This window comes from Pagrus major, chromosome 13, assembly GCF_040436345.1.
Source record: "Pagrus major chromosome 13, Pma_NU_1.0".
NCBI lineage: Eukaryota > Metazoa > Chordata > Actinopteri > Spariformes > Sparidae > Pagrus > Pagrus major.
Window position 1 is genome coordinate 28,132,038 of NC_133227.1, and position 20,993 is coordinate 28,153,030.

A 20,993-nucleotide genomic window follows, 5' to 3' on the forward strand; every position below is an offset into this window, starting at 1 on the left:
TGCTAAATTAACTATGCTAGAACAAAATAGTTTGCTGTAAAATACTCTATGTATGTACTCTGTACCTGAACATACAGTCCTTGAACTGTATTTATTCCTTCACTTTGACTTTCCGGCGCTGATGTGACAGAAGTTCGACCATGTTAGGAGTGAGGTCAGGAGACTGTGCTCCCGTTCAATAAACTGACAAAGCGCAAATGCTCACGCCGTAGTTTCAGGATCAATTCTGTCCACCCCGCCCGTTTCAATTTAACATTTAAAGGACAAGTTATGCACGTATGCTGCGTTCAAGTCCACGTCGGAGGTGGGAAATGCCGAGGTGAAATTTCCAACTTCCAACCTTGAAGTGTTCTTGGTGCATGACGCCAGGAGTTGACAAAAAACTTGGCTGACCACAACAAACGTCATTATACATGTTATTTTACAGCACTTTTACATGTGGAAAATGTGTCTTATTATTCCTTTTGTGAGCCTCATGCAAATACTGTCTCATGAGTGCTGCCATTGTTGTGTGATGTCAGACAACTGCTCCCTCGTGAAGTTCAGGGTGGGCGGATTGAAGTTACAAGTAGCAATTACGACTCTAAGTGGCCTTCAATTGTACTTCTCTCAGTAGGAGGTCGAACATTTTCAAGTTCAATTGTCTGGAACGCAGTATTAGCCCGGAGTGTACTGACCAGTGATTTCATGAGGATTTACAGCATCATAGTCGAAGTAAAAAACTGTCTGAGAGCCTTCGAACAATAACACAATAAAAATAACTGACTAATGAATAAAAAATTGCAAAAACAAACAGCAACTGAACTAAAGATGGAAGACAAGTCTACAGTAGCATTTGATGATGAGTTGCCTCCAATTTGTTGGAGGTCTTGTTTCTGTAGCTCCTACTAACAAACATTTACCTGTGTTACATCTCAATGTCTCATTTACATGTTAAACTTGTTATATGTTGTGGAGTGCTCTCTCTGTCTGCTCATATGTGGATGTGTTTGACTGATCGCCTCGGTGTTCCCTGATGCTTTAAACGCACCGCACACCGCCAAGTGTTCACCGTTATTGTGACCGATAAGACTTCTGCTCAGGTTGAAGGAGGGCTAAACTATGCTGGGATGTACGTGAGGTCTCCAGATTTCCTCTTTCCACTTCAACAAGTCAGCATGCTGTTGTGTGTATGCATTGTATTTTAATGTTTATATTTGCAGGAATCTTAGGCAGGTGATTTGTGTTTTAGGGCCTTTTTGTTTAAATAGTTTAAGTGTATTGATTGAAATCCTTTGTGATTATTTGTATGGGCAGTGTTCCCACCCTGTAGCTAACACTACATTAACTTTGGAAAGGACTAAATCCTAATCTTCGTTGGTCGATTTTGAAAAGAAGTGAAGAAGTAAGCCACAGCTACAGTGAGACACAAAAATGCAAATACACAGACTTATTCACACCCCCATACAGCCAATTCATTTTCCTCCTCTTTCCACATTCTTACAGGAAATTATTTCTCAGCTTGCTAAATTAATGTGTGAACCAGAATGAAGCACCATGCTGTAAGTCTGAACCACACTTTATAATAAATCACTTTTTCTCTCTTCTGTAACACACTTTGCTCGTTAATTTATTTTGCAGGGTTTCAATGCCGAGCATTGATTTGTGGGATTCTGCACAGAAACTGTCCTGGATTATTCTCTCTGACATTGTAATACCAGCTACTCAACCAAAGACCAGAACTGATTGAAGTTCACTTTGTCCTCGTGTCTCCGAAGCCTTAATTACAGCCGGGCTCATTTCTTATCAAAGGACAGTGCCACTGAGAGGAAGTGTTGGAGCAGACGGCCTGCAGAGGTTAAATCCCTCTCCTGCAGCTGTGTAATGTTCTCCCATCCATCCTGACGACAGAGGGCTCGGACCCGGCTCGGGTTCCAGGCTATTTTCACACCACTGAGTTGTTCTTTACTTCCAACCTGCGGGGACGAGTGGCGGTGGAGGGGGTGGGATGATGTAAGAGAAGAAGGTTTCCTGTGTTCTTTATCTGAATCATTATGTAAAAGTTAACCTAATTGGGAGTTTGTCAGGGATTCACTTGCATTAAAAGTGCAACACAAGGTTTAGCTAATAAACTTACGTTGACATATCTTTTGTTATCTGCTGACTGGACATTAGTTTGTGTATATCTATACGTATTAATGTTTGGTTTTTAATTTACCTTCTAACAGGGCTCTTTACACGTGAAGGTAATTACATGATTATGATGCTACTGGTAATTTTCCTCCTTTCCTTTCAAAGTGGAAATGCCTGAGGAAGACCTGTTTTTCTTCAAACTACAAAACAGAGTACATATGTCTACCAATCCCCTTTTGCACTCATTAACTCATAGACACCAGCCGCCTAAATAAGCCTGATTTTGTTTTTTTTTAATCAAGATCTGATCATCATTCCTCAAGAAAATAACTTTCTTGCAGTGTTATGGGCCGAGACCCAACGTATTTTGCCTCAGAATACACGTGATGTGGAGGACGTTAAGTAATAGAATATAACTCCTTCATGTGCACTTAATAACGGCAGTGAAGAGACATGACCTTCTGTCTTTTTCTACTGTTCAGATGATCAGCAGCTCTGGATTTCTATGCTACAATGTTACAACCATAAACATATACATAAACATATGCATTGCATTATTCACAAGGACATGTTGTCTGGAACATCTTTAGTATCTTTCTGAGAAGCTTTACAAGCTCAACAATTGTCCAAATATTTAAAACTAACAAGATTATTCAACTATGATGCTGCAGTTTTTGAAATCTAGATTTCACCGGATTTTGTTTCCACTTTGTCTCCAAAACGGTGCTGAGCAGCGGCAGCAGCTGTGGGAGGGTTTTGGTCTCTGAGCTCTGATGGGTGTTAACCTCTAAATGAGTCTGAGGCAGCGGAACATCTCATTACCGTGGAGACGAGAGGTAAACACATCCTTCAACGAGGGACCGTGACAGAGAGCACTAATTAACAAGGAATTAAACACTTTCTTAAGAGGCGCTGGTGAAAAGAGAGTGAGAGAGAAAACAACACGCAGACAGGTGCACGTACATGCACGCACACACACACACACACACACACACACACACACACACACACAAGCTACACAACAATGGGAGGGAGAGGTTTGCTGTGAAGAGCTTTTAAAGAGTCACAAACAAAACCAAAACCCGCACAGACCGGTCTTTTTGTTTAAAATAAAAAACACAATTATGTTTCCATCCTTCCTGTGCAAATTAGGCCGCCATCATTAAATCACCAATTACTGCAGTCCTCATCACCAGGAGACAAAGACATGAGCTGCGTCTACCGACATCTTGACTGTTTCCAGGCTCTTTCCCCCCGAACCTTTCCTCACTGGAAAATATCCACCTGAGCCCAGAAGTCATTTTCTGTAGCTTGTGTGCATCCAGGTGGATCTGTTATGGATGATACTGTTACTTAAAGAAGTTGTGGTTCGGAGAATTTGAATTTTGCATTTACTTTCCCAACACAGGTTGAAACAGCAGAGATGGAGTTTTGAGATCTGAACTTGTAACTTTGAGCTTGTGTCTCGATGGTTTGTAGCCAGAAAGACATACGGCCATTACAGTAACTGATTGTCATACTGCTAAATGACCATATTCATGTAGCTTCTTAATACAACCGAATACAAAAAGGTTGGGGTAGCAGGAACTGAGCCACAATAAAGAATTGCTGTTTAGTTTGTTGTTGAGTTGTTGCTAAGTCCTCATTAAGACAATGAAGGTGTTTCGCCAACTAAGCAGATAACTGGCAATCTGCTTGTCAAGCTACTTGATGTAGTTTCGCCCATAAGCAGATGCAAGGTAGATATAGGGCCGAGCCAATCTGCCATGTTTGTGTGCTCTTTGCTTGGGTGGACAAAAAATTAAAAGACAGTTTAAAGGTGTTTGATGGTTGTTGGCAGCTGATACCAACCTTGATGTATCTGTCAGCTGCTACTTGCTTTTGTGTGCCAATAAAGACGAGTTGAGCTGAAACTTGTAGGCGTTGAGCCCATTCATCGAAGGCTTTTTAAAGTTTTGCAGAGGAGTGTGCCTTGGTACTTTTTGGTTGCATCATATTGATCACAAGTCTAACTTCCAAAGAGCACCTGCTTTTTGAGTCCATGCTGCTTGTAGTCTGGTGAACCCAGTGTGGATTTCATTAAGACAGGCCTCATGCTAAGTAAAAAGATTTTACTTTTCATCACTGTGACTAAACCTTACTTTCACCTGAGAGAACAAATGCAGCACTCACTGGATTAGATGGGTCAAAGGATGATTTTTCGTTATAAAGAAATTCACATTGAGGTTGCTGCAAGAGGCTTAATTTTTATCTAATCTTTATAATATGTAGTTTAAAGAGTTTTTCACAGAGAGAGACCAGTGTGTCATAATAAGACATTCCAAGTCCAATGATTGAGCTGGTTGAGTTTAGCCTTGTTCTCTTTTTGGAGGTTATCCCATGCTAATATAACAGAAACGCAGCCTGCTCAGGGTTGGTTGGCTGTATGAGAGTGTACAGAGGTCAGAGACAGACTGAGGTTTGTTTAAAAACCCTCCTGGACGAAGAGTTCAGGAGTTCAGAGGCTTCAAAAGAGTTTTGAAAGCCAGGATTCTCATCCCCCGGACAAGGAGTCATTGCGTCTTTGGTGTCGATCAATAACTTCATTTTACTGACATTTGGCAACCAGTCTGAGAACTTTACATTCGATTTTCATGCTGTATGTTTGGGTAAGTTATTGGCTTCATAGAAAACCGATGCAGCATTTAGTTTAGTGCTGTGTGTGTGTGTGTGTGTGTGTGTGTGTGTGTGTGTGTGTGTGCGTCCTCGGTACCTTTGTCGCTGAAGTCGTCGACCAGGATGACCTCTGCTATGAGCTGTGGAGGAGAGCGGTTGAGCACGCTGTGAACGGTCCTCAGCAGCGACGACCAGCCCTCGTTGTGGAACGGGATGATGATGCTGGTGTTGGGCAGCTTCTCTGCGTACAGCTTCTGTTTACAGCTGCACAGAAACAGAAACACAGCACTTAATACCAACTCTGTTCCTGTTTTCTCTCTGTTATTGATGGAAAGAAGAAAGCATCTCTTTCACATCCCTCATCCAGCAACCTTTGTTTTGGACTCACTCTTGTCTCCTCAGCAGAACTCGGGTCACTGAGGTGACGTATGGATTCAGCGCTCAGATAGATTTTGTTTGTGCCGACTGGAGGACAGCGTTTCTACTCCGCCTGCTGAAATCTACGTCCAATCTTCTCTGAAACCATTATTCAAATCCATCTTTTCTCATTTGTTGTTGCAGTGAAAATTATATTTGCTTGCCTCTCAGAGAGAAAGAGAGAAATAAAAACTATTTTAAAACCCCATTACTTTTCATACATGCATACACATAAATCACTGGTTGAAATTGTCTCCTTGTGTGTTGCATTAAGCACAGATGATCATATTCTTGGAAAAAAAAACCTGTTCCGCACTGAAGAGTTTTAGTTGACGTTAAATGGGATGGTGTAAAAACCACATGAGAGCAATCATCTTTCAAAAAAACAGATCTTTGTTGGCTGCTGGCAGGACAGTATTGTTAGTCAGAACCATTACAAGCACCATTAAAGAATCATTTATATGGCTGTTAGGAGATATTACACAAACATAGTACACAAACAATTACATTACCAAGTTTTCTGATGACACAGCTATACTCTGGTTTGTTGGCAACAGATGTAGACACTGCTGCCTAGAAGCCCAGCTCCCTCCCCCAGCGGGGAGAGCGTTGAGCAGGTAATAATGCACAAAGTACTTCTGGTTTCATTTTGATTCTCAGATACAATGGGCTCATCGTGTGGAGTATATTATTTCTAGAATCAATTACCGCCTGTGTTTTCTGCAAAGGCTCAGGGTCCTCTGAGTGGATACAAGCATTATGATGCGGTTTCTCAAGGCAGTCACTGAATCTATTATCCGGCGCGGCATCACAACATGTTTTGGTGATGTGTCCGTTGAACTCAGACCACGACTGCCTCCATGTTCTGGTCAGGAGATGTTCGAGCAGACAGTGAGGAAGCAGAGCCTTAAAATCTCCTGGGACTGTTGTTCTTCTCTCAAATGCACAAGACAAATTTCTCCAATGGTAGATAATATAGGCTAATCTAATCTAAGGTTTTCTGATGGGACACTGCTGTGGTTAAGGTTTAGATAGATTTACACACAAAAATGACCTGGTTAGAAATCATGGCGTGGTTAAAATAAGGGTTGGACAGTATGGCTTTGTTTTTATCTTGATATTGCAGTACTGAAGGGATGACTATCGGCTCTTTCACAAATTACTAACATAATGAGATTCCTGATCAATGATCATCAGTAATGTGACTACCATGACTAAGTGGGTAAAAGCAAGCATGAGAACAAGTAAACCAGTCTGGTAAGTTCAGAAAAGTATGTCTTGGAAGCATAAAAGTGCTTGCAATGCACAAAGACAGCACACAAAAAAGAAGAAAATAATCACAGGTATAAAAACAAGCGCAAAACACAATACGATATAAGACAGATGTATATAAAATCATCCATAAGCTTAAACACCCATTATGTCAGGCAGCAACACAACATATGCAGACAGAAAGGCGAATGTATCAAAGCTAAATGAAGGATAGCTGCAAAACAGAGGTGCTAGAAATGGGGTGATATCAAATAAGGTTGATTAAATAAGGCATTACAATAGTCCAGGTGTAGTGATATAAAGGTGTGAATTGTTTTTCAGTATTGATGAAAAATATTGAGAAAAAACAAATGAAAAAAAACTGGTCCAATAATTGACCCTTGAGGGATGCCACCTGTCACCTGTCTGTGCCTTTAACTCTGAAGGCTTTATTTTTTGTCTTTTCATCAAACTGATGTCATTTTTCTTGAGAGAACAGTCTCCTTTACTCAAAACAGGACTTCCATAGTTTTTATTTGGACAAGAGAAAGCAACAACTTTTAATAATTCATCCCGCGGCCGCTGAATAGAAGCTCAGTGCAGCTGGGTGCAGTGATACCTCTGGCATGTTCGTCCTGCACCAGAGACGGCTTTAATTTGATTATTTTGCAGCACATACAGCTGTTATCAGCCGCAAACACGTGCTCCGATGATGGGTTACAGCGATCACCTTGTACATGATCATCGTAGCAAGCGGCAGGAGGCTTGCAGAGGAGGTAATCATGGGAAGAGAGTGATGTTCCCTCACTGAAGGTGGAGAGAGAGAGAGAGAGAGAGAGAGAGAGAGAGAGAGAGAGAGAGAGAGAGAGAGAGAGAGAGGCAGTGAACTGTGTCAGTCGATCAATGTCTGTGTTGAACATCAGCCGGCGTGTTATTCATTCAAATATGAACGCTGGGAGACAGGCAGGCAGAGAGATCGACAGGCAGTCGGCTGGTTGCTCTTAACAAACCCTGTCCAATTCCACAGGGGGATGGAGGTGTGTGTGTGTGTGGGTGTGTGTGTGTGTGTGTGTGTGTGTGTGTGTGTGTGTGTGTGTGTGTGTGTGTGTGTGTGTTTGCTCCAATTAAATCTTGTCAGCGTGCAAAAATCGAATGTGTCAGTCGCAGGTCTGGGACTGGTTGCCTCTGAGGCACAGACAACATGCCAATCATCAAGAGGCAGTCGCTGCCTACTGGGAGCACCGGGTGAAGGAAGCCGTGGCGGAGGGGGGGAGGCGGGCGCTGGTCAGCAGGTGTGTCCGTCTGATTGGTCACAGCAGGGCGACAGGTGTCTGGCAGTGATGGGGGGCTACATCAGTCCTCAACATCATTGGTTTATTCAGCCTATTTACATGCTAATAATTCAATTACAACCACACTAGAACACGACTGTGATTACAGCACCTGTCATGTCAACACTTGATGACAGCTGTCATACTTAAACACAGCAGCAGCAGATGAGAGAGCAGACATATTAATTATTTTCTCATGCTCTTATATGCATATTGGAAGAACCTGACAAAAGATGGCCGTGGCACCAGATTAGAAAATGCTTATGAGTCATTTCAGAAGGCACTAATAAGAAATGAATTCTGTAATTTAGTTTGGAGGACTTTCGATTTATCCCCCCTCACTCGAGGGATCTGACATGGCCAGAAGAAACACCTCTTAAAGGGAGACACTAAAGGTAAATATGAGACATTTGAACTAATAGTGAACACAATGAAACTTCCCAGTTGAAGACTTACATTAAGACAATATTAAGTTTTCGTGAAATTATATGTTAAAATATGTAAATTGTAACCACATTATGTAATTAAAAACACTCTAATTTTCATACATTCCTCGAACAGAAATCTAAATTTTGGATAAAGCCAGGTTAAAAAGTCTGTTCAGAATATAGATGGGAATAAAACTGGAAAGTTTGGTGTATGTCAGTACCACTGAAATCGAGATTTCTCCCTCAGAATCTGAGGAAAACTCATTTTAAGAACAAAGTAAAAAAAAAAAAAATGTAACCACTAGATATCACAATGAGACTTCCCCAGTTGATTATTTACATGAATTTAATTATTTTTTGTAGAGGAATTTTTCTGATATTTTGCATTTAAATATGCAATAATTTCCATAACAGTGATCTAAACTAAGATAAACACCTGAATGTGCATTCTGGTTATTTTCTTTTAACCAGTCTGAAAGAAGTTATGGAAGCAAATTAGCCCAAAATCTCAAAATTGACCAGTGCATATCAAAGAATTGTTTTTTCCAGCTGTATTGCTACGTACCATGATGAGTCCATGGAAAGACTTGGTGTATGTTATGTAAAAATAACACTGATAACAGCTTTGAAAGTTTATATTTTTTAAATGCTGTGTCATTGTGAGGATCAGCAACACCTCCTTCTTGACTTGAGACTTTACTTGTACTTGTAGCTCTGCCATCTGCACGTACGTCTGCTTTAAAACCAGGAGTCACACGGTTGCATGTATCTACATCAGTCAGCCGCAGAACCAAACAGGCCCATACAAAAAAACTAGCTAACTATGTTTAAACGTTTTGAGATGCTGCATAGAGCTCCTGTCAGTCAAGACGAGTCCTGGCAGGAGGTGTATCAGGTCAACGAAGGCCTGGTTTTATAAACACTGAATAAAAGAGTCGGTCCTCCTCGGGGACTCTGGCAGAGAGGAAGCGTTCTAAGCTGCTTTCCACATGAAAGAGAAGGGAAGGTCAAGTGTCACAGAAAAGTTCTTGTCGGGATAAAGAAAAGCTGTGATTAAAGGCCTTCTGCAGTGTCATCCTGAAATTGGAAGGGCGCACACGGTTCACAGGAGTCTGGACCGGTGCTGGTTCCTGACAGAGAATATACCAAAACTTAAAAAAAAAAAAAAAAAAAAAAAAAGATTTAGAAGTTGTTGGTTGCAGTGGCAGTAATCCTCAACAAATACTGAACCAGACGTTGACGTCTGTGACCAGCTGCTCCCACGAATATGAATACACAGAGACTTAATAACTTCAGCTTCTCACTGACTGAAGTTACAGTATTTACTTTACTACCGGATCAGGTTTAATCATAACTCTGAATATTACAGAGTTTATTGAAGGGATTTAAAAGATTCAAGACACATTTGTGCAACTACTCCTATTATTATTATTATTATTACTACTACTACTACTACTACTACTACTACTACTACTACTACTACTACTACTTTCAACATGTTTCCTCATCTTGGCTCTGCATTTTCCCTAGCTTCATTAGAGAATTAGAGAACTGACCTAAAAAAGTTGCTGCCATACGACTAAAACACACATCATGAGTGAAAATATGAATGAACCTCTCTGAATTAAAATGTTGCCTCAATTTCATTTTCAAATAATGTCTTGTCTGGTTGAGAAAATGAAACTCCACCAGCAAGTCAGCTGCTTTCAGTGTTGACTGGATATCACACAGGAAGTTTCTAACAATATTAAGGATTTCTTACCTGGAAGTACAAACACACATACACACACACACACACACGCACACACACACACACACACAGACACACACATACAGGACTCACTTTGGATGGCGGATGTCGGGGAGGGAGCGGTTGAGGGAGATCCGGTTGCTGATGTAAATGTTGAACCCGTTCTCCCTGTAGGCCTGGTCCACCCGGTCCATTTCTGTCAGGGGGAACGGCTTCCCCTGCTCACCGTTACCTACATCCGACACACACACACACACAGAGGTCAGTGAGTAAAACTAACTCTTCATCTCCTCAATATTTGAAGAACTAACTCTTTTCCTCATTGTTTGTTTAAAACATTGTTCTAAGATGTTTTCTAGGTGAGAAAAAATATACTCCAAAGTTAGCTATAGTGTGGGAAATAGGTTTGGAGCCTTGTGAGGCTTGCTGGAAGATACTGTATGTACAGTATATTATAGTATAGTAGAGCAATCTGTGATTAGATAGCAGGCAAACTAGAAAGATATTTATATGGGATAAACCGGGCAGACTACAGGCTGTTCAAGTCTGCGTTTTGGTATTTATAACTGTGAAACTACTGGACATCTTTAAAGAGACCACTCAGCCATGTTGGTGGCAACAAAAACTAGATATTTCTGAGGGGTAGGGGGGATCATCTACAGCCGTGTTTCTAACAATGAAACCAGGTGTTTTTAACGAGACCTCAGGACATTTCCAGCCAAGTTTGTGGCGACCGAAGCAGGTATTTTAAGCCAAAACACAATGTTGTTGTGCCTAAACCCGACCGACCTAATAAACCTAAAGAAATTTGAAGTTGCAGCATAAAGAAAGTTTGAACCTATCAATGCTTTTGCAGAAGGTACTTTCCTAACATTTACCCTGGGTTGTATTAAGAACGATGGGCTGATGATTTGTGGACTGAACCAAAACTGCGTTCATTCAGCATGATGACATATGAATACTGAGAATTATGTTGAATATAACTCATCTGAAAAGAAAAGATCCCTTTGTTCCAAGCTGAAGGATTTTACAAATGTGCTGTTGACTTGATATAGAAAATGAGGTCCAATTTGTTTGCTACTGCCCTTTTTACTGGGAACATTGTTTAGTAAGCTAAAAAAAAAAAAACCAACAGATATTGATCTTGTAAATAAGCTACACAAGTATTGAGTCAGCTGTTCACACATGAAGAAAAAATGATTAGCTTGCTACTTGAGAGAAAAAAACCTCTTTATCAGTATAAATGGTGTTTATGCAGCAGTTCTTAAATTCATGTTATTACACATTTGTGTGTTATATAATACGTTATGTGGAAGCACACAGAAGTAGTTTATAATGTGGTAATCTTACTTTAAGCATCACCTGACAGATATAGCCCTCAGCTTCCATGTATGACATGTACCTAATCCGTCTCTATTAAACCTTTTCCACCTGCAGAAAATGCTCAAAACTGAGCTCATTTCAGGAGAGTGCATCAGATAACACCGTGCTGCATGTTTCATTAGCCGCTCATCAATGCACTCCACACAAACACACAAAGATCCGTACGTGAGGCTGATCTATAGTCAAAGGAGAGCCTCGAATTAAAGTGAGCTGCCTTGTTCCATTAGGCAGAAATGATCCGTCTATATTCCTGAAGGTAATAACTGTGGAGAATAACTCCTCACTTTAATGGCTCATTTCAGAGATAAACTCTAAGACTTAATGTTGTACCTTTTTTTTTTTTCCCTCGCATAATAAACCAGTTGTATAGATCTCCTAAATTATGTTTTTCTAGCCCTCCTCAGGCAAATATGCACCAAACATTTTGAAAAGTGGCTTACAAGATTCATTTTGACTGAATTACAGATTTCCTCAGTGAATTAACCGACATCTGTAATCCCTCTCTGAAAACACACATTTTCTTCACCGCTGGAGCTCTCATCATTTTGGACTGTGTACGCATGTTTTACATGAGCACATATTTCAACCCCTCATCAGTTTTGGGATGCACTGAGGTCTGGATGCAGCTCTGAAGCAGTGGGGGTCGCATGTGCTGAGTATTTTTTCAGAGATTTGGGCACCGAGACTGACTCCCACTCTCTGTTTATGCAGCTAAGCCATTCAAACTCAGTCTGCTAAAACATTCAAACACAAGCTGTGTCTCAAATTCATTCGACGTATTTCTCAGCAGGTTTTGAGTGTGAAGTGTTTTCTGATTAACGTCTAACAGTGCAAGTGTGTCATTTTCTGTTATAAATCAAATGAAACACAGCTATGAAGTTACAAGTGGGCGGTGGAGCTGGTTCAAGAAGTATTTCTTCCCAAATCTGAATTCCAATTTTATTTTTATTAATTTTTTTATGTGATTGTCAATGTTTCTCAACACACAAACACATGACTCTCCTGCATGATTCATCAGTACTATTGGTTTATATTATGGCCACTGTTATTTCAACTTAGTTTCTGAGAAATAATACTTTAGCATGGCAAATGACCAGTTTCAATGGTTCATAGTTTAGGTTTATTGTCATAGACACACAAAAAGTACATTTTAATGTAATGAAATGCATGCCCTGGCTAACTCAGCACTCTATATCATATATATTTAAATAAAAAACAAAGCTAGAATTACCACCATGTCTTATTCATATGCGTAACATAACAGTGCCTGAGGAATGGTGTAGAATAATTGGCAGAACATTTTAGCAGAATATTACGATGTCACAGTGTATTTAACCTGCGACCATTTGGATATCAAATGCCATAACTTCATAATTGTTTACTATTGGACATTTGTGTAAAACTAAATGGACAAACGTGTGTTTTGTGAGGTCAGAGTGACCTTGACCTTTGGCCACCAAATTTTAATCAGTTCATTCTTGAGTCATTGTGGATGTTTGTACCAAATTTGAAGAGATTCCCTCAAGGCGTTCTTGAGATATATTGCTCACAATAATGGGACAGGCAGACGGACGTACAACCTGAAAACATAATGCCTCTGGCCACGGCTATCACTGGCACGGAGGCATACATACAAAAAATAAGAAATCAATAAATTCACTTTGCTTTATGTTAGGGGCCCGATGTTCAGAAGTCTGACTGCCTGGGGGTAAAAACTGTAAAACCTTTGAGGCGGCTGGTTGAAGTTCTGATGGTCTGTTAGCGTTTGCCTGAGGTGAGGAGTGTGAACATGATTAGTTTCAGTACTTGTTTATCTTTTCTGTTGGTGATTCAACAAGGCGCTCTCTCACATCCACACTGTAGAAATGCTTTATCTGCAAGTCACCTATCTCTGAGTCACCTATCATCGTCAGCTGACAAGATGAATGGGACACTTACTTCTGGAACAAGTTGAGCGTTAAATAGCTCAACTCTACAGTCTCTAAATCTGGTTCCCTCCATGGTGCTCAAAACAAACCCATGACACTGTTTTATCCAAAAAAAATATTCGATACGATCTTGTAGAGCAGCACAATCGCCAGAATAGTAGTTAGGTAGTATTTTTTGCCAACGACAGGTATGTTGAATCTCTACATTTTGATTTTATTTGTTAGATTTAGGCTCAAAAACATGGTTAGGTTTAGGAAAAGATGGTTTGGGTTAAAATACCCAGTTTTGTCACCAGAAATATAGCTACAAACTGTGGTCTTCACGTGGTCTTGACCAGGGTTTTGCTGCTTGTCTAGCAACCCAACAAGAGAATAAATGTTGCCAAAGTACATTTCTGCAAAACCACAGATAAGTGAAAACTTTTCTTTATGTTGCAGTTTTGTTTCTTTAGGTTCAATTTTCTCTTCTCGCTGTGCTCATGCTCCGGTTAGGTTTAGGAAAACATCATATTTTGGCTTAAAATACCTGTTTTTGGTGGGAGATGTCCCAAGTTCTCGTTAAAAACACTGTTTTGCCACAAGCACGGTTGGAGATTCTGCAAAGTCTTGTTAAAAACACCCGGATTGGTCACCATGAACACGGCAGCAGATGTCCCAAAGTCTAGTTATAGACACCTGGTTTTGTCACAACAAACCACTGTAGACAGCCTGACTTGTGCTTAAAAATATCCTGTGGTTTCACACTTACAAAAGCCGAAACACGGACCTGAACCACTGTCATTGGCTTGGCAGCCCTGTCGCCTCTAACACCACCACCGTCCCCTCCACCTCCCGACATGAAAGTTTTCGTATTGTATGCAGCCTATGACACGTACAAATTTCAACATATCTGTGGCTTGTTAACATTTTCTCCTGGCCACCTTCCAACTCCTTCTTCTCCATATTAAAAAGTAATGTCTTATAGATGTCATCTGAACGATGTCACTCTATCTCTATTGTAGAAATGTTGATGTGATACATATGACAGACTTTCAGCATGTCCATGTTTTGCAGAAACAGTTGTTATTATGACACCTGGGCTGTTTAGAGTCTCAAACCCCCTGCTGCTCTCTCACAAATCAGCTCAATTTCCACTTAAGTACCACCTAATACCAAACAAAGGCCTGTTAAATCTGTTTCATTTGTAGTAAAAAGGCAAAGGTATGTTTCCCATTCGAGGCCTGGGGCTAAATCAATACTTATTGTGGAAGATTAACTGTGTTTAATTATGAACTCAGAACTGTACTCAGAGAATTGATCCACACTGCCTCAGAGAAAGAGAGAGAGAGAGAGAGATAGAGATAGAGAGAGAGAGAGAGAGAGAGAGAGAAATCCACTTGGTAGGAATTAAGAAAACAAAAAAAAGACAAGGCTGAACTGGAGAACTGCAGTGTGTAGTTGTGTGTGTGCGTGTGTGAGTGTTTGTGACCATATGCTGAATCAGAGCAGATCTTCTCAACAAACATTACATTGCCCAAACGAAACTGCAGCATCAGCAGAGAGTTTGGACGAACCTGAGCGAGCGGCATCTCTCCTCATCGCCTCGTAGTCGTGCCAGTCCGTCCGCCGCACGCCGTCCAGTCCCACCTGGGCGACCTTCCTCATCTGGTTCAACCCCTGCAGGACAAAAACCAAACCATTAAGGCTTCCATCGTGTCTTTATAACGGCTTTGACTGTTAGTTTGTGGAAATAAAGCACCGACAAAACGCTCCAAAGTTTAGTCAGATCACACGAAAGCTCTCCAGCACGTTATCTGGATATTAAGATGTTAGAGCACGCGAGGCACCTATGAAAACTTGATTAACTGAAGTATTTATGAAAATTAAGAACGTTATTCTTTTATATTACAGTCCTGAGTTATCTTGAGATGTTTCCTCGAAAAAACGGCCTGATTCCAGGTAGTAAAAAGTAAAAAAAAAATATTGTCACTGTCTTTGATATTAAAAAGTATCAATACAGGAGGAGACCTGGATAATATAAACGTCATCCATGAATATTATCTATTCAAAATGTTTAATTTAAATGCCTGAATAATAAATATAGCTCACACTTGTAGAGAAAAAAACAGACTTCATCTTCCTCCTGGTGTCAGTCAAAATCTGCAGGAGTTTAAATTTTCTTCCTAAAGTGTGCTGCTGACAGCTCGGCGACACACACACATTTTATTTGTATGACATCTAGAAGATGACATTTAATTCACTGCCGTTTAAACACATGCACACACACATACGCACACCCTCATCACCACGAGCTATTATTCTCTGCTCAGTATTAAAATGCAAAAAGCAGCCATTTATGAAATTCTCTGCGCTCGGAAATGACTTTCAGTGACTCAAGATATTATAGGATCGCTGCACAACGGTAAATTAATTAGCTCCATGGGAGGATACAATTAGTGGAATGTTGTTAATACAAATGACACGTCTGACTGCATAGAATGCTATTAACCAGGCCGTTAGCTGATACCACAGTACAGTCAAACAAACCACCGTGGCGAGCGATGGAAATGTGCACGTTCATGTGAGTGTATTTCGTTCCTGCAGGAGCTGCTTCCAGCCTGTGTGACATTTCAGATATCAGCCAATCAATCCTGCATAAAACCAGAGCGAGATACTGTGTCAACATCCCATAATACATTCTAACTGTATACAGTATATACTGTATGCTAATCTTAATATTACACTGTTGTCTGAGGTGACTTTCACTCAGCGCACTCGCTCCATTGCATAATAAGTCATTATATTATACATATGTATGCAGCTCTTGTATCTCCTCTTCAATTCAGAGAATGTGTAAAATTAGTGTGCTGACAGACTTTGGACGCAGATTTCAAAATCTTTGCTGGTGACCCCGAGAGGCTGCGATGGTTATTACACTGCATGATTCTGTGTTGGATGTAAACAATTTAGTCAGTGGTGGAAAGTTACTAAATTCATTTACTCAAATACTGTACTTTTTGTACAAATTTGAGGTACTTGTACTTCACTTGAGGATTTCCAACACATTCTTACTCCCAACTTGTCAAATGCAGCAGCTTGTTCAGTGGCCTAAAGCTTCAAACTCTGACACTCTACCTACTGTCATCGTCAGTTTTGCACATGAAGGGGTTTCGCGGTCAAGTTAGCAGTTTATTAACGTCATCAAAGTGCCATGGTTTGGTTAGGTGTAGGCACAAAATCTACTTGGTTAGGTTTAGGAAATGATCAGACTTCTGTCTCGTGACCTACATAACAGTGACATTACTCACTAACATACTGTAAGTCACAACACATAAGTAAAGTAAATTCATCACTCAAACGTTACGTCATTTACGTATGCTAACTTACTTACTTGACATATCTTGACTTCAACAATTCACTCTCAATTATGGTCACAAATAAGAGGCAAACCCTGGTCTTCGGAAGCAAAGTCTAATAAAGCATGTCAGAATTATCTTTATCCTCAACTTAAATCACCTTCACGATGAATTTCAGTAAAAACGGTCTCAAAAATGAGAATATACACAAGAATAAACACAACCGCAACAGGCAAACAAATTAAAATCAGTTAATTCCTGTGTATGTCAGCATAAGGAATAGTAGTATTTACATGCAAAGAATGTAACTCCATGAAAATGCTGTTAGTTACAGCTGACTTTGTGTTTTCGAATGCCTGCTCTGGTGCACCCAGGTCAGTGAGTTCAGCCACTCTCTGCCTCTCAAAGTTTAATTAATTGTGGAAAATCAGACACCTCATTGTTCTGTGTCACCTACTGCTAGCTAATTATTCTGATTGGTGGTATTAGCGATGTGGTCAGTTATAAATGGTTTGTACGAGGAGGTCATTGAACAGGAACAACAACAAAATCCTGCAAGCTTAAAATAAAGGACAGAGATTTACTCAGCATTGATTTGGGTCTGCAGGAACAACAGCTTTCCTCAAAAGAATCAGCTTCAAAATGTGAGTCAATTGGTTTTCTTTTACCAAATGTTAGTACAACTGTCTTACAACCTCATCTTTCTCTCCTCCTCTTGCTTCATATTTCCTCTCGGTGTGTCACACTGGAGCTGACATGAAGCGAGAGTCCTTCTGTGTATTTCCGACAAAAAGGAAGTGACTGTGCCAGCAGATGTAGAGGACCTTGCAGGGAACAAACAGCCAGGGGAATTTAACTCCCAGAAAAGCTGTCGTAATCACTCACCACTAATATGCACGAAATGAGACTGGACACCACATTAACCCAGCATTCTAGTGGAACATCCATTTCCTCCCCACCATAGAGGCACATTCATTTTCATTCAATTCATTTCACTCCAATTGAATTCAGTTCAGTTCAGTTTGAATTTACTGTCATTCTCCGTCACAGCGGTGCACAGCTAAAGGGAGAACTTTTTCTCTTGAGATTACAGTGGAAATCAAACGAGAGCTGATAAATATCAAGAAACATGCAGTACAAGAAATCCATACATGAATATGCCAGTGCACAGTTCGACGATTCATTTTCTGCAAAATTAAGTTTTGGTGTCAGTCTCTAAGAGCTAGAAGTTGCTTTTTTTGGACCTAATCACAAAATCATGTGAGAAAGAATCCACTGAAGATTAATTTCTACACCCACAGTGAGACCAAAAGACAGGAACGTAATGCAAACATAACACAAATAAACAGTGATTTCATGTTTTTAGTCAGTTCTTCATTTTATTTTGTGGCAAGGCAGCTTAACAGACACACCTCTCCACCAAAGTTGCAAAGCCAGGTCTGATTATGCACATTGGTCAAATCTGATCAATTTCCAATGTCACTGTTTCGGTCTCAACAACATATCAACTACCCAAACACACAGGAATCAATCATACAGCAGTAAATCAATCTCTTGTGTACAAACAAACCTTTTAGCAAACCGAACCATTATTTCTCCTATGTGTCACAATGCCTCAACTGCAGTAAGGGTTGTATAACGGAATGATAATTCTTTAAAAAAAAAAAAAAAGAAATATATACAATGATGAATAAATAGTAAGTCATAAAAATAAACTATTATTATTCAGGTGAAGTGTTGAGAATGAGTTCAGAGCCCTCACAGCCTGAGGAAAGAAGCTGCTCCTGCTCTGTAGCTTGGTGGTGCAGCAGTGGATACTCCTGTATCTTTTGTTAAACAGCAGCAGGGTGAGCAGACTATCATTATATCACTATATCACTAATGCTCAGTAGATGGTACCACTGATGATCAATCACCCACTGCAGAGCCTTCCTGTCCATGCCTGTTTGTGATGTTTCAGAGATTTCTTTACTCAGACAGACCATGATCGTCGATTCCCAGGAACCTAAAACTGTTCACCTGCTCCACCTCAGCTCCACTGATGTAGACAGGTGGGGTTTTTTGTTAAAATCAACAATCAGCTCCTTTGTTTTCCTGATGTTGAACAGTAGAATGTTCTCTGTGCACCACTCTGCAAGATTGTTAACTGCCTCCCAAAATGAGCTCTCTGGAAGATGACGGTGGTGTCAACTGCAAATGTCCCAACAGAGTTACCTTAATGTTTTAATGAGTGCAGTCATGGATGTCCAGTATGAACAGGAGGGGGCTGAGCACACAGCTCTGGGGGTCTCCGGTGTTGAGCAGCTGGGTGAAGGATGTGTGACTGCCAATCCGAACTGTCTGTGGGTCTGTTTGTGAGGAAGTCCAACATCCAGTTGCAGGGTGTTGCACTCAAGCCCAGAGTGCTAGTCTGCCAATCGGTTTCATGGGGGAGAATTTCTTAAATGTAGCGCTGAACTCAACAAAACAGCATTCTGATGTTGTTATTTTCAAGGCATGTGAAGACTGAGTGGACGGCAATGGATATGGCCACCTCACTAAACAAAACCCTCCAGAGTTACTTGACCATTTATCATCCGCTCCAACACTTGACACAAATCCAATTCAACGAGGCAGGTGCTTTAGGAATTCAAATAAAAGTAAATTTACACTTCTGTGGGCATGTATTGTGTCGTATCAACCAGACAAACAATACCCACCTCATAAAAGCAGGTGTAAGTGGCACTTACATTATACAAAAAGGTAAAAACAAACAGTCAACACAGCCATCTTTAGTCTCCTCTTTGTGCTTCCTCTGCCTCCCCGCTGTGTGCTCTGCTGCTTCCTTCCTAATGGCCATCATCACAGGGACGAGGCTTCACGCTGCCACAAACAAATTTCTGCTCCGGGCACTTTTCTACTCCGTTTCCATCAATATTCAAGGTGCAGCATAAACTAGCTAATAGGGCATGACAGGAGCGACACAGTCAGCCACGCAGCCCATGTTTTATCTCCATCAACTGTTCAATCATTAATTACAAAGCAGTGAGTCAGATAAGTGACAGGCCTCGATGGAAATTCATATTTTTATCGAGAAAAACATTCAGCTCACAGCAGAGATAGCGAGAGAGGGAAAGAGAAAGAGAGGGGGAGAAGGAAGTGGCCAATTTCACCTGCGTGAGTGATCACTAATTAACTTTCATGTAGCCTTTTAACGGCCTATTCATCTATTCATCTAATGTTTGCTGCTCACAAAGTATATGTCCCCGGGTGGGGATAAACATTATGAGTTAAACAATGAAGTCTCTTTATAGATTTGTTTGTGTGTGTGTGTGTGTGTAAAAGTGACATATTGCCAAAACACAGCCTTGATTTGAGAGAAAGGACTAGTACTAGGCTTGGCGGTTTGGAGGATCATGATTTTACATACTTCCAAAACATTTTGAAGAAAGCAGCTGGCATTTAAAGGTGAAGTGAGCAATTCTTGAGAAAGATAATGGTTGGTGAGTCTCATTTCCAGGTTATCAAATACCAACGCTTTGGGCAACCAACGCAGCAATGACACTCAACAGTGAATCTTTCTGTATTGGACAACAAAGCAAATGACACTGATTACAAATTAGAAAGCAATTTAATTCTATAAACAAGCATTAATGGAAGTGGTATCCACAAGTGGAACTAGCCTAAGTAATGAAGTATCATGAAAACAGACACAACAGCGGCATTTTCAAGGCTTTAGAAGCGTTAGCCAAGTGGGCTAAGCAAAAACAATAGTGTTAGTAAAAGGCTATTCACTTGGAAAAAGTCGCTAACCTAGATCTTAATGAATGAATGATACGGCGCACCAGTCACTCTAAGAAGGAGGATTAGCATCATATTAACATGGAAAACAGCCGTTCCAGTGAATCATTCAAAGAGATTTTTCATTTTAAAATGAGTCAGTCTGAAATATTACAAAGTCACCCAGAAGGGGCATTTTCAACCAACCAGTGAAGCCTACATTAGCTTTTAGCTAGCTAGCTCCAGCTGATAAAATGGGCCGGTGAGAGTTTCCATTTCAGCTGACAATATTGCCAGGAGTTACCTACAAATGAGAATCCTAAATGAGTTAAGTTCAGTTCACCTGTCACTATTGTCAATATAAACTGTAACATTCAGGGAAAAAAAATGCTTGACAGGTTAAGCAACTAGGTTGGGTGAAGCTAAGCGAACATTCAGCAACACTTGAGAACTAAAAATCTACCCTGTTGCACATTTTTCAACTCTTCCTAAGACCTCTTATTCTCAGCATGTCCACTGACCATTTTGTGCCATTTCTCACCGGCTTCTGTAAATGTCTTAACACGTCACACCCGACCAAACTTGAAAAGGTCTTTAACACCCCTGGAACCGATGAAAGCCACAATGAATTGAAATGTCATGCT

General features: G+C 40.5%; 1 protein-coding gene across 1 annotated transcript in view; it reads right to left on the minus strand.

Moving 5' to 3' along the window:
* The window catches only part of LOC141007468 (polypeptide N-acetylgalactosaminyltransferase 10-like), a 72,750-nt gene that overhangs the window by 36,611 nt on the left and 15,146 nt on the right, over positions 1 to 20,993 (minus strand). Inside the window, exons 2-4 of the mRNA XM_073479833.1 lie at positions 14,809 to 14,911; positions 10,038 to 10,176; positions 4,865 to 5,031 (exon numbers count right to left, since the gene is read on the minus strand). Coding sequence (XP_073335934.1) covers positions 4,865 to 5,031; positions 10,038 to 10,176; positions 14,809 to 14,911 — 409 coding nt within the window. The remainder of the gene's footprint in view (positions 1 to 4,864; positions 5,032 to 10,037; positions 10,177 to 14,808; positions 14,912 to 20,993) is intronic.